This window comes from Lynx canadensis, chromosome B3 (assembly GCF_007474595.2).
Source record: "Lynx canadensis isolate LIC74 chromosome B3, mLynCan4.pri.v2, whole genome shotgun sequence".
Classification (NCBI taxonomy): domain Eukaryota; kingdom Metazoa; phylum Chordata; class Mammalia; order Carnivora; family Felidae; genus Lynx; species Lynx canadensis.
The window spans coordinates 8,918,986-8,932,767 of NC_044308.2; the positions used below are offsets into that span (position 1 = coordinate 8,918,986).

Here is a 13,782-nt window from a genome sequence, read left to right on the forward strand (position 1 = left end):
AAACAGACTTTTTACAGAGAACACACGGCTGGTACCTGAGGGGAGGTGGGTAGAGGTATGGGGGAAACAGGTGATGGGGATTAAGGAGTGCACTTGTGATGAGCACCGGGTGATGTACGGAGGTGTTGAATCACTATATTGTACACCTGAAACTAATATTACACTCTGTTAACCAACTGGAACTCAAATAAATACTTGCAAAAAAGATGAAAGGAAAAAAACTAAAATGAGGTTATTATGGTGGGCCTAGTCCTATATGACTGGTGTCCTTATAAAAAGGGACATTTGGACACAGACAAGCACATAGGGAGAAAGTCTTGTGAAGACAGAGGCAGAGATGAGGTGACGCTTCTACAAGCCAAGGGTCACCAGGAATGCTGTGACCAGCAGAATCTAGGAGAGCACCTGGGGCAGGTTCCCCCTCATGGCCCCAGAAGGAACCACCCTGGCGCCATCTTGATTTGGGACTTCTGGCCTCCAGGGCTGGGAGAAAGTCAATCTCTGCTATTTGAGCTGCTCAGTTTGTGGTGCTTTGTTATGGCAGCCCCCAGGAGACTCCTACAGGGAGGTCCCCGCGCCACTCTTGGGTGTGACAATTCCCCAGAAAGACTCTAAAAGCTCATTAAAAGCTGTTGTAGTTGCACTCACGATTTACAGGGACTCACATTACAGATGAAGATCAGCCAAGGAGAGAGGCCCACAGGGCAGAGGGCAGCTGTCTCAGTGTGCTCAGGCGGATCCAGCAGGACACCACAGACCGAGTGGCTGATGAACAAACACATTTCTTTCTCACAGTTCTGGGGGCTGGAAGTCCAGGTTGAAGGCACCATCAGGTTCCCTCTCTGGTGAGAACCTGCTTCCTGGTTCACAGATGGCCATATTCTCACTGTGTCCTTACATGGAGCAGGGACCAGGGAGCTCTCTGAGGCTCCTCTTATAAGGGTGCTCATTCTGCTCATAGGGACTGCACCCTCATCACCTCATCCCCTCCCAAAGGCCCTGCCTTCCCAAACCATTACTCTGGGGAGTAGGGTTTCAGCATATGGATTTGAGGGAACACAGGCATTAGTCTATCACACCAGAGAAACACCAAACATGACATAGATAGATAGATAGATAGATAGATAGATAGATAGATAGGAAATAGATACATAGATACATAGATGATAGATAGATAGATAGATAGAAGATAGATAGATGGATAGATGTATATATTTTATATACATCCTGCTTCTAGACTCACAGACCCTTTAATGCTTGTGCTTCCCTTTCTACTATCTCCACCCTCTTCCTCTAACAGACATGTAATTCAGGGATCACTGTTTTCTTCCTTTTTTGCCCTTTTAATTCTTCTTAACACAGAGCAGAGAAGCAGCCAATAAGGCAGAGGGCAGAGGAACCGGCTGGAGCACACGAATTGCTGGTGTGAGAGAGCTTCTGGGCATCAGCAGTGGAGGGGGGGTGTTTCACTAGAGATTTGGGGGACACAAGCTCACAAAGTATGGCGAAGCTTAGAAAAATTCAAAGCACTGCTTCATCCAGAGAAACGGAATGTTCGATGCAGCTATTTCATGACTGAGAGGCTCTGAAATCTGGAATGATGGCAAGAACCCACAGGTGATAGCTGACAGAAAATTACATATTGGTTTGCAGCCCAACATTATGTGATTGTTCAGAGTCGGATGTGGGGGGAGACGCTATTATTTGTTTTTAATGGGAAAAGTCTACAGATGCCGTTTTTGGAAAACAGTACTGTCGTCGACTGCCTCATTGCCTCATGTACACAGGTAGAGAAAAAGTGAAGGGTGTCCAGAGGGGAGCAATGAGACCGAGGAAAGGGCTGTAGAGACAAGTTAACGTGAAGACAGCAGGGAGCATGGTGCCTGTGGAGCACGGCTGCCGTGGCCCCAGGTGAAGGGGAGTGAGCAGACGATGACTATTTGGAAGGCGTCCACATCCTCGATAGAGAGGGTGTACATAGCTCATACTATGGTGTTTAAATTAGTCCTAATCAAGTGCAATTAAGGAATCTGTTGTTAGGGTTGAAATCCCAGAAACCTTAAACCACATATTCCACTGGGGTGCGGACAAGTAACGGCCCTTGCAGGTGCTCACTCTGGCCCAGGATGCTTTTCCTCTTGAACTTGGCCTGATAGCCTTTTTCAGTAATTCAGATCTCAGCTTAGGTGTCACCTGCTCAGAGAAGAACTTGACCTCTCTCACAGAACACTTTCTCCCTCCACCTATGGGCGTCACTGCGGACAGCCTGACTTTAATGATGTCACAGAGCAATATGAAATTCTCTTCCTCGTTGAATTCTTTGCTTCCTTAGTATCTGACTCTCCCGCTAGAATGTTTACTCCACAAGATCAGAGGTCTTGCCTGTCATATTCATGTCCAGATTCCACTACTCTAATTATTCCAATCACTGCTCACACTCATAGAGCAGCCAAGTCATGGCAAGCACTCCATTAAACGGAAGACATTTCCACATTAATATACTTAGGCTGTGCAATAACCTAGATTTTGTTATTTCCATCTTTTTGGAAAAGAAGAAACTTGAGACCCAGAAAGGTTGGGTGACTCCTCCAAGGTTTCACAGCTGTAAGTACCTGGGCTGGGACCTGAACCCAGGTACTAGCTTTATAGTGAATACTGTGAACCACTGCACCACACAGTGTGTAGCCAATAAACATGTATTTTTTTAATTTATTTTTATTTATTTTTAATTTTTTAATGTTTATTTATTTTTGAGAGAGAGAGACAGAGCATGAGCTGGGGAGGGGCAGAGAGAGGGAGACACAGAATCTGAAGCAGGCTCCAGGCTCTGAGCCATCAGCACAGAGCCCAAAGCAGGGCTTGAACCCATGAACCATGAGATCGTGACCTAAGCTGAAGTCAGTCACTTAACCAACTGGGCCACCCAAGCGCCCTGCCAATAAACATGTATTGAATGAATGAATCGATCAGCACAAGAGTGAACAAATGCATGAGGTTTTGAATCCAGAACCTCTGCCCATAGCAGCCAGTAAGAAACGTACTGAGGTTCTCACAGCTCTGTTCAGCAGGAACCATCCAGATATCATCCAACTGCAGAGGTGTTCCCAGGGTTAATTACCTGTGTGGTGCTGAAGAGGATCTCCATGCCCTGAGCTGCCAGGAAGGCCTCCCTGCCAGACCGGAGGTTGGCAATGTGCTTGAGGCAGAGCAGAAGCATCTGGCGGATCAGCACATAGGTATTGGCTGTGTCATGGCCGTGCCAGTCCTGATGCAGCCTGAGCAAGCTGGTGACGTAGCCTCTGTTCACAGCCCTGCGGCTGTTAGACTCTGAAACCAATGGGAAAGGTGATGTCAATCACAGGTTCTCCTGGCTGCACCTGCCTGAGGATGCCCCGATGTACCTCCTGCAAGATTCTTATTATAAAGGGACTAATAATAACTTTCCACCGGAGAAAACTGGCAGATGTCACCTTCATCGAGTGATCAACATGGACATCACCATGTGTGTTGTGCTGAGAAAAACACAGCATTATTTCTATGGTGTTTCTGCGCAAAATGTATAGCCTGAATTTAACCATGAGGAAAACCAGCAAACCCAAAATGAGGGGCATGCTACTAGTTATCTAATCTATACTCTTCAAAAATGTCAAGGTCATGAAAGGAAAAAAAAAAAAAAAAAGAAGGGAAAGGACAAAGAAAAGAGAAATAAAGAGAGAAAGAGAGAAACAGGAAGGGAAGAAGGAAGGAAGGAAGGAAGGAAGGAAGGAAGGAAGGAAGGAAGGAAGGAAGGAAGGAAGGAAGGAAGGAATTTGGCTAAAGTATTTATATAATATGTAAGTACAATGTAGAATTATAATTTAGATCCTAGGCTAGAAATCATTTTTTTTTTCTTTTGCTACAAAAGGCATTAGAGACGCATTTGGTAAAATTTGAATAAGGTCTATAAATTAGAAGTATTGTATCGATGTACATTAGATTTTGGTAAACTGTGGCTATGTAAAAGAAAACCCTGTGCTTAGGAAATTCACAATAGGAATATGTGAATGTCTGTAACTTATTCTTAAAAAGTTCAGAAAAAAACTGTAATAGTTAGGGGAGTGGGATGAATGAGGGAGAGACAGAGACATTTCCACCAGATTTCCATTCTTCTTTTCCTAAATCTCAGTGGACTTAGGGTATTGTCATTGGGTTGAGCAAATTATAAGATTTAGTCTTGGAAGAAGACCCTGAATGAGACATGATATCTGAAAGGCTATCATGTGTAACAGCTATATTGTGTTTTTCATAAAGAGCACAGAAGCCAGCTTATGGATAATCAAGGTCTGGCTCAGTCCAAGAAAGGAATTCCTCATAGTCAAGACTATTCAACAAGAGAATATACTCTATGTGGAAATGGACATCCGGGCACTAACAATGTTAAGACAGGGGTGGGAAGCCCACTCAGCAGGATGTGGTATGGGGTTTTCTTACATCTGATGGGGAACATAATAGAGTGCTTTTCTGGTTCCCTTCACGTCTACACAATTTCTCTTTGTTGACTGAATGATCCTGGTGGAGGCCTCCCATGAGACACACCCTAGAGGGTAAGTGCACAAAGTCCTAATTTTCCCAAGAGATACTTTAAATTCTCCTTGAAGAAACACAGAGGAAAAGGAGTCCAAGAATCCTGTCTCAACACTTAACATATGCCCCTTTCCAGCTGAACCTCCTCGGGCTACTGGCTTGGTGGACCAATGTGTCCCAGCCCACATACACCCCACAGATGTCTGGTCATCTCTGCGTGTGTGGACAAGGTGCATTGGGAGGCTACCACCGGCCGACTCTCAGCACAAATGCCCAAATCTTGCAGCCCTACTCTCATTACCACATTTCTCCATTACCCCCACCGTTCACGCTGGCTTATGAGACAATATAGGCTTCTGGCCGAGGGTGTGTGAGACAGATCCCCTGAGCCGTAATTGGAGAAGCAAATTTCAGCTCAAAGTCAAATTTTTTCCCTAAGACCATGTAAGTACACATAAGTGAAAAAATAACACAAAAACTCAGGGCTTTATTCCAGAGGGGTTTTCTCATAATATTAAAGAAATTCTTTTGTTGTTGTTGTTGTTTTCTGTGAGTTTGTCAAATTCTAAGTTGTCAGGCTTCACTGAGCCCCACTGAGATTTTTGACCCATTTGTACAGTTGGGATCATTGTTGTTTGTTTGTTTGTTTGTTTGTTTAATTTTTTTGTTTTTTCACTTTTACAACATTTCATTCAGCCATGACCCTGAACTGAGGGTGATGAGCTTTGTTTGCCAGGTGATGTGTTTGCAGAAGGTTTAAATCGCTGTCATTACCTCCTTTAATGAATTATTCTTTTGCATCAACCTTATTTCTCTCCTTGGCTGGTTGCAGCCACAAAGCACCAGAGTTCTTTACTGCCCGAATGAGGTTCCAGCCTATCCAATATCTGACGTTTAAAAGAAAATCGAGGATTAAGTAGGAGGTATTAAAGTATCACCCGCTGGAAAGATGCCAGGATAGCAAACACAGTGGACAGAGGCCCCGTGGGCACAGAGAGGTTAGGTCTTCTGTCTTTTATCTATTTTAAGGGTATGAGACTAATAATGTGTTATCTTAATGACCTTCATCCCCTACTCTTTGGAGGGGTAGGGGGCAGGGATAATGGGGAAAAAATCTTTAATTGTCTCAGAGAAAAATCCCTTATCAAATCCTAATGATTTTATTCATGATTTCCCGTTAATCCTCAACAAGCTGCCATGTTTACTAACATCGAAAATGGCTACACCTCCTTCCCCGCTGACCCCACCTCAGTCAATCTTTCTCTAAGAATGGCTTGCAGAGTTTTGCAAAAAGTCAATATGCCTCAAAAACCCTCAGCAAACGGAGGAAGAGCAAATGTGGAGAAGAGCTAAGACTGAAATGAGGGTCACCGAGATCAGTGATATGCAGGAGTTCTAGAAGATCTGAGAGGGAAACAGTGCTTCTCTAGGGGCCAAATAGCCATGAGAAAATGTTTTGGGTGAATGCAGGGCTCAGGGCAGGAGAGGGCTCCAGGTCCCCTGACCCTCTTCAAAACAGATCAGCTGCACTTAAGTCTGTTTATATAAAGGACTTTCTACTAAGATTTCCTTGGGGAAAAAAATTCCTGCTCCTTAATTTTTTTAAGATTTCTCAAGTAGATTGGTTTATCTTAAACTTCTAGGAGGATGGGGGTAGGTTGGACAGAGAGGAGATTTGAGTTTAATATCTCACTCCTCACTCCCACCCCTTCTCAAAGGCACTCTCAGTGCCCTGTCTCCATCCTGTTGAATGTCTTCTCTGGCCAGTTTTCTTTTGGCAAATCCATGAACTCAACCTTGACCTTCCCTCTAATTCACCCTCTTATATTCTACTACTTCTGCCTCTCCAGATTATATTATCCTCCAGAATGAAGTCTGTGTAGCTAATTATCTCTGAAATGTTACCTAGCAATATTCTTATTTTTACCCCATGTATTTCTTCATTGAGGTTCAGATGTTTTTTTTCTTCTTTTGGCTCAGACCCCATCGATGCAGATTTTTACACTCAGGTAAAAAGAAAAAAACTAAATAACTGGAAGGGAATGTGCCAAGATATCACTAGTACTTACAGAGGAGGAAAAGACTGAGGATTCTATTTGCTTTAGACTTTTTAGATTCAATTTAGGCTTTTCTGTAGTTCTTATTCCCCACATACTCTACAATGCATTTTACTAATCAGGAGCAGTAAAAAATATTACCTTTTTGACAGGAGGTCCTTAGACTATTGGTCATGCCATGTTGTAAATGCCTGTGGGCAGGGTGAACGGCCCCTAGGTTACTATAGCAACCAACTCTCTTTTTTACTCTTACCCCATCCCCTTCAAAAGTGAATTACCTGCCTACTCCCTGAAGTCGTTTGAAACCCTGATCATCTCTATAGAGATGTTTATCCTTATAAAGAGGAAAGTCTAGATGCCTTCAAGACTCAAAGATTGACTGTCTCATGGGGAACAGTCAGCCCCATGCCAGGCTGGTGGAGAAATGCTCTGTGACCCAGATTATTATACCTGCAAGCAGTCCACGCCTCTGCCACTGTTCCTTGGCAAAAGCAAAGAAAATTTTCATCTCTGCTCTTCACTTCCCATATCTGGGAATTTCATCAGCCCTTTTAGGGTCAAGTGATGACTTAAAGCAGAGGCCGTGTGGGAACCTGCGGCAGAGCAACAAACCAAACAACACAATAGCCGCACTCTCAGATGAGATGGACACATTATTGCAGACCTCTAAACTCCGCCATCCCTTAGTCACCCACCCTTCATGGCCTCGATGGGCCTGCTTTGCAGGCAGAGCTTCCAGGTGCCTGCTTTCTTTTGGGACTCCTTGTACCTGGCCAGGAACTCCACCACTCTCCAGCTATGTGGACTTGAACCTGTCAGTTCACTGTTGTATCACTAAGCCTTTAGCTGAATGACAAAACTAATAATATCCCTTCCTGGGGAGTTGTTGAGAAAATTACATGAGATAATACACACAAAGTTGATAGCTCCATGCCTGACGCATACTAAGCACCCAATACCTGTTACCCATTATGACTGTCATTATCAACATGATAAGCAAAATCTACTTATGGCTCCAACTTCCCCTCTATTACTATGGACAACAAAGTGCCAAATGCTCGGGATATGAACATATTCTTTTCGACAGCTTCATTCAAGAACAGGAGCTCCAGGGTCACATAGCTGTTGATCTGAATGTTGGCTCTACCAGTTACCAGCTCTGAAACCTCAGTTCAGTTGCTTAGTCACTCTCAACTATATTTCCATCATCCGCAAAGAGTAACGCGAGATAAAAAAAGATTAATTACAACATCAGCCCTACAAGCTCATTAGAGGGAATAAATGCTTAGCATAGCACCCGGCACAAAGCTTGTGCTCGATAAATGAGAATTCCCTTCCCCATAAGGATGACATCAAACTTCACATACCTTTTACCGGTGATAATTCCCCAAGGAAAAGTTTCTAAATAAGTAAAATGTATAGTCAAGTGTCTTCAGTCTCCGTGTAACATAGTTGAGTTCTCACCCCAAAATATTCACCAGTTTTACGTTGCTGCCCATCTATCCTTAGACATCCTGATAGAGACACACTGAGGGTCACACCCCAATTTATCCCAGGTGTCCTTACAGAAAAGTCCATAATGCAGACCTTTATTGTTGCCCTCTCTGGCAAAATTTACCTCAGATGGGTCCCATTACACCAAAGCTTTTTATAGAGGACTGGCTAATGTTCTAAGATCCTCTTGACTGATAATGCTTAACTGGCTAACAGCCCATCCCTGCCTTTGATAAGGCACATAGGAGTAAGAATAAATACAAGGATTCCAGGCTCCCATCATTCTTGAGAACAGAAATTATCTTCAGCCACACAGCGTACTATGACATTACCATCCCAAGAACTTCTTGCCCAGGGTGATTAAATAGCTTTATCCTCTGTTTTAGGAATTTCATGAAAATCCATTCGTATGAACTATTGACAATTCAGCTAGTCCTTTTCAGGATAGTGGCCCCTTCTCAGAGCTGAAGACCACTGAACTGTACATACCAAATGTCCATTTACTCTTCAAAGTTTGCTTCCAAACCCTCTCTGTGCTATGTCCCCCAACTCTGAGCTATTACATCACAAACATTGCCTGATCCCAACCAGGACCCCACACTGAAAGACCCATTTTGGGTGTGCCTGGGTGGCTCAGTTGGTTAAGCGTCTGACTTCAGCTCAGGTCATGGTCTCACGGTTTGTGACTTCAAGCCCCGCATTGGGCTCTGTGCTGACAGCTTGGAGCCTGGAGCTTGCTTCAGATTCTGTGTCTCCCTCTTTCTCTGCCCCTCCCCCCGTCTCAAAAAATAAAACATTAAAAAAAATTTTTTTTAAAGAAAGACCCACTTTGCACACAGTACTCTCATTCTATAATAACTACCCGAGAACTCCCCCTTGAGGGACATTATTAAAACTCAAGGTAATGGTGACCTTAACTATGGGAAACAATATGCTTGCCTTTGTAACACATTACTTTTGTGGTCTTTACAGGGAGTCAATTTAGAAGATATTTCTGGACAAAGCAGGCTTTTACCAAGACTTATAAATCATATTATATGAACAACGAGCTGCCTACTCTGCCATTATAACACCATTTACAATTACGGAGTATTTATTTACTGAATGTTTCCTATGTTCTCAGTACTGGGTTAATCATTTTACATGATTATCTCATTTATCTCATGGAAATGCTTTGAGATAAGCATTATCTTCCTACTTTTACAAATGAAAGCACAGGGGCTGGGAGAAGTCAGACAACTCACTGAAGCCCTTAGAGCTCACAAAAGCCCTATCCATGATTCCAGTGGGACTCCCCATCTGCCACCAAAGATGAAATCCCACACTGTTACTCCCGAAGCAATGATAGTTTACACTTTTCTGCGCCCAGAAAAAGCCCTTTAGCTGTTGCCAGAGTAACCAACTTCTTGAGGAAGGTTCCTGAAAAGCTACTGGAGATAAAGCCAGTGAACACCTGAAGCCTGGGGTGCTTGAGGGGAGTGGCTTGCAGCCAGTTTTACCTTGGCTCAGCCCTTCCATGCATCCAACTTCTCTGTTCCCTCCCAGGCCCCTAAGTTGTGAGGGGAGTTTATTTTTAATAGGAAACTTGACAAGATTTAAAGGTCCCAGGACACCTGTGGCTCTTCAGGTCACTGGAGGAGGTGTTTGGGAGTCTCCCTGACTCTCAGCCAGTGATTCCATGAGGCCAGTCCAGAAGCCAGGCTCTGATGGGAGTGCTGTGCTGTGGAGCAGGAGGGAACAGGCCAGCTCTCATGGGCTCCTCCCCCTGGTGGCTGCAGCAGGTCTCGCTCACAAAGAAGGAGCAGAAGTACATGTACTGAGACAGGGCTAATCTTAATGTCATTGATGGTGGAAATTCTACATGACTATCATTAGCCCAAATAAGAATGATGCTATTGAATTAGCTTGCAGGGATCCTTTTTTTTCCCTTTTTTAGAATAGATGCATTTCAGGAAACTTGACTATAAAGTAAATTTTGATTTCAACTGAAGGTGTTTTCCCACTGACCGCCTTTAAAAAATTAAAGATGCTTTTCCTAAGCCCCAGAAATCACAGCTGAGAGGCATTAGAGAACATCCTTCACAGCAGTTTTCAATCTAGACTTTTGCATTGCTTTTATTTTTTAATCGCCAATTCTTTCTAATACCTCTCCATAGATATGTTCCCAAACCCTAGGAATTTCTCCACTCTCAGGAAAGCCTCGGAATCCACATCTTCCTTTTCTGCTAGCCCTTGGTGAGAACCATGTCTAAGGAAGGGCGTTAGGTTGGGATGCTAAAAGAGAAGGTGGTACCATCACGGACATACTCCAGACACCACACCACACACCTCCAGTTCAGGGCTCGCCATTCCCCGTGATGGATCAATCTCATCTTGTACTTTATCAGTTCTAAGGAATGTATTTTTTCACATTGGCATTTCCAAAATTAAGGTGCTTCTAACCGATGATAGTGTTTCCATTATAACTGGCAGTGTTTTTTCACTCAGTGGTACGTAAAAAGTTGTACATCTTATAGTCAATGACATCTTAGGTTTGAGGAAATATGATTAACTTTTCAATATTGTTAGTTTGAAAATTCTCGGGTCGCCCGGGTGGCTTGGCCGGTTAAGCGTCCGACTTCGGCTCAGGTCATGATCTCATGGTCCATGAGTTCAAGCCCCGCGTCGGGCTCTGTGCTGACCACTCAGAGCCTGGAGCCTGTTTCAGATTCTGTGTCTCCCTCTCTCTCTGCCCCTCCCCTGTTCATGCTCTGTCTCTCTCTGTCTCAAAAATAAATAAACGTTAAAAAAAATTAAAAAAAAAAGAAAATTCTCTAAAAGGACTTCATTCCCAGCAAGAGGTTATCACTTGAGAGGTTTTCTCTGCATATGCAAATATGCAGAGGCATTTGGTCCTGAAAGCCAGATCCTGCTGTGGTGAGGTACTCAGTAAACTGTCAACTGAAATTATGCTCATATTCCCCACATCCAAGGCACCACCATTACTTCATTCAACAAACACTTACTTAGCAAGTACTACGCACCAGCATATGCCAGGCACTGTTCTAAGCACTGGGGTACTACAGTAGGAGATGGGCTAGACCATGGCTTGTTTCCCATGGGGGAGCTGGAGAGACACACATCTAAATAGGCACACACACAAAGGGGAAAAAAATAATTTCAGATAGTGACAAGTACTACAGGGCAAAATAAAGAACAATGGTAGAGGGGTCCCTGGGTGGCTCAGTTGGTTAAACATCCAACTCTTGATTTCGGCTCAGGTCACAACCTCATAGTTTGTGAGTTCAAGCCCCATGTTGGTCTCCACACTGACAAGTCGGAGCCTACTTGGGATTCTCTCTCCCTCTTCCTCTGTCCCTACCCCATGCATGCACTCTCTCTCTCTCTCAAAATAAATAAACATTTTTTTAAATTTTGAAATGTTTTGTATTTATTTTTGAGAGAGAGAGAGAGAGAGAGAGAGAGAGAGAGAGAGATGGAGCAAGAACAGCAGAGAGGCAGAGAGAGAGAGAGAGAGAGACAGAATCTGAAGCAGACTCAGCACAGAGCCTGATGTGGGGCTCGAACTCATAAACCATGATCATGACCTGAGCCAAAGTCAGATGCTTAACCGACTGAGCCACCCAGGCGCCCCAATAAATAAACTTTAAAAAAAATAGTAATGGTAGAGTGACTAAAGGCGCAACTATTCTAGATTGGGTGGTCAAGGAAAAGACCCTTCAAGGAGACGGTATTAGTGCTGAGATCTGAATGATAAGAAGGAATCAGGAAGGAGAGATCTGGTGGCAGAAAATTCCAGAAATCTTGAGAGGAAAGCAAATGGAGAAGCCCAAACTTGGTGTACAGATAACAAAAAGTCTGCAGCCAAAGCGGGTAGAAAAAGTGAGACAAGAGTAGGAGATTATTGAAAAGGAGCGTAGGGATCAGAATAAGTGACCTCTGCCATTTTGACATCCATCATGGCAGGTTGTGTAAAAGTGGAGGGAATGTCATGCTGAGATTTTCTCACTCTCCTTTTTGTTATTTGTTTTCGTAATCTCTGCAAGAAAGCACTTAAGAATGATCATCTTTGCCTGGACCTCAATTTTTCCAGGTGCTTTCCCACCCATCCCAACTTTTATTTTGAGTCTAGACTTTGGTAGGGAAAGAAACACTTGCCAAGACCCAAGACAAGCCACTGTCCCATCTGAGTCCCTGCAGAAAACCTTCCTGGTTTCACTGTCTTTCCAGCATCAATTCATCAGAAGATGATACTTGAAGAGGAGAGCCAGGATTTACGCCAGAAATAAGAAAGCTGAGACCTTCCCCATTGCTTTTCTCTGTCAATTGCTAAGTGAGATGCCAGTCTGTCGGTGGCGTTGCCTGCTTCTGGCCAGGGACAGAGGAACAGTGATATCAGCGGGAAACACACCGGCAAAGTGAGGCAACATCCCATGCCAATCTGTACATGCTGCAGTATGCCTCCGGGCCTGGAGGGGGCGCTGCAGGAAGGCGGGAGCGTGTGCCTCCGCGAGGCTGGCTAAGACTGCCCTCTGGCCTTAGGGCGTTGAACAGCACAGCGGTAAGGAAGCACAGGATCCTAGCCTTGTGCTCCCTGGTTCCAGCTTGAGTCCTGTCACTCCTGATGCGTCTGGTCCTCTCTCATATCACCCAGACTGTACTCACAGTAGACTCTTATGGGGGCCCTCTGCCTCCAGCTCTCCTCCATGGCCCAACACATCTTACTAAAGCACAACTCTCAGTCTGTCATCCCCTAATCAATAATAGATAGATAGATAGATAGATAGATAGATAGATAGATAGATAGATTAGATTAGATAGATAATGTGATGGCTGCAATGAAAGCTGGGAGTCTGGGGATGCCAGGTGGGGTCTGGTGTCCCCTGGGTCATACTGTATGGGTGGCAGTGCTTGCTTTGCTGTGCGCCCCTGGGATTGGGGCAGGGGCTCAGGGAGAGGCTGAGCGGGGTCTCCAACCGCCCCTGCCACCACAGCAGCCTCACCATCATCCGTGTGCATGCAGTGGTCCTGGGAAGCATTTCATTTAGGCAAACTCTTATTTCTTAGGAAAAAAAGATATGAAATTCTCTGGAAGTGAAATGAAAGTATGGATTTTAATGCCAATATGTCAGGTTCCTATTACACAATCTTGGGCAAGTCAGTCAACCCCTTTGGGCCCCGATGTTTTCTCTACAGAACAGTTTCTCAGCCTTGCACGATTGCCTTTTGGGGCTGGATATTCTCATTTCCTGGGGAGCAGGAGTGGGGACTGCAGGATGTTGTGTGGCATCCTGGTCTTACTCACTAGATATGGCAACCAAAACGTGCCAAATGTCCCCTTCGGGGCAAAATGGCTCATGTCGAGAATCACTATACAATAGTTAAATATTTGCCTGTCTTGCAAGACTATGTAAAGATTAAATGGGATAATACATGAAAAAGTGCTTTGTAAACTGCTAATATTAGAGTCTGGAGGAAACACCTGACTTACACCTCGACATAAACAAATAATTGTACAGTCAATCCTGAATGTGATGAAGAAGTTACTGTGCACCTTCAGAGCCGGGAGATGTTTATCTTTTTTGTCTATCTCTTTAAATCTCTGTGATACTTTATCTTTGTCAATCCATACCCAGTCATTTATTATGCCAGGATTATACAAGTTCTA

The 13,782-nt window shown here is 44.1% G+C and overlaps 1 protein-coding gene across 1 annotated transcript in view; it reads right to left on the bottom strand.

Moving 5' to 3' along the window:
• Positions 1–7,128, bottom strand: part of AGBL1 (ATP/GTP binding protein like 1) — a 103,094-nt gene extending 95,966 nt beyond the window's left edge. Inside the window, exons 1-2 of the mRNA XM_032593470.1 lie at positions 7,071–7,128; positions 3,119–3,327 (exon numbers count right to left, since the gene is read on the bottom strand). Of these exons, the coding sequence (XP_032449361.1) occupies positions 3,119–3,327; positions 7,071–7,128 (267 nt within the window). The remainder of the gene's footprint in view (positions 1–3,118; positions 3,328–7,070) is intronic.
• Positions 7,129–13,782: the final 6,654 nt, after the last annotated feature.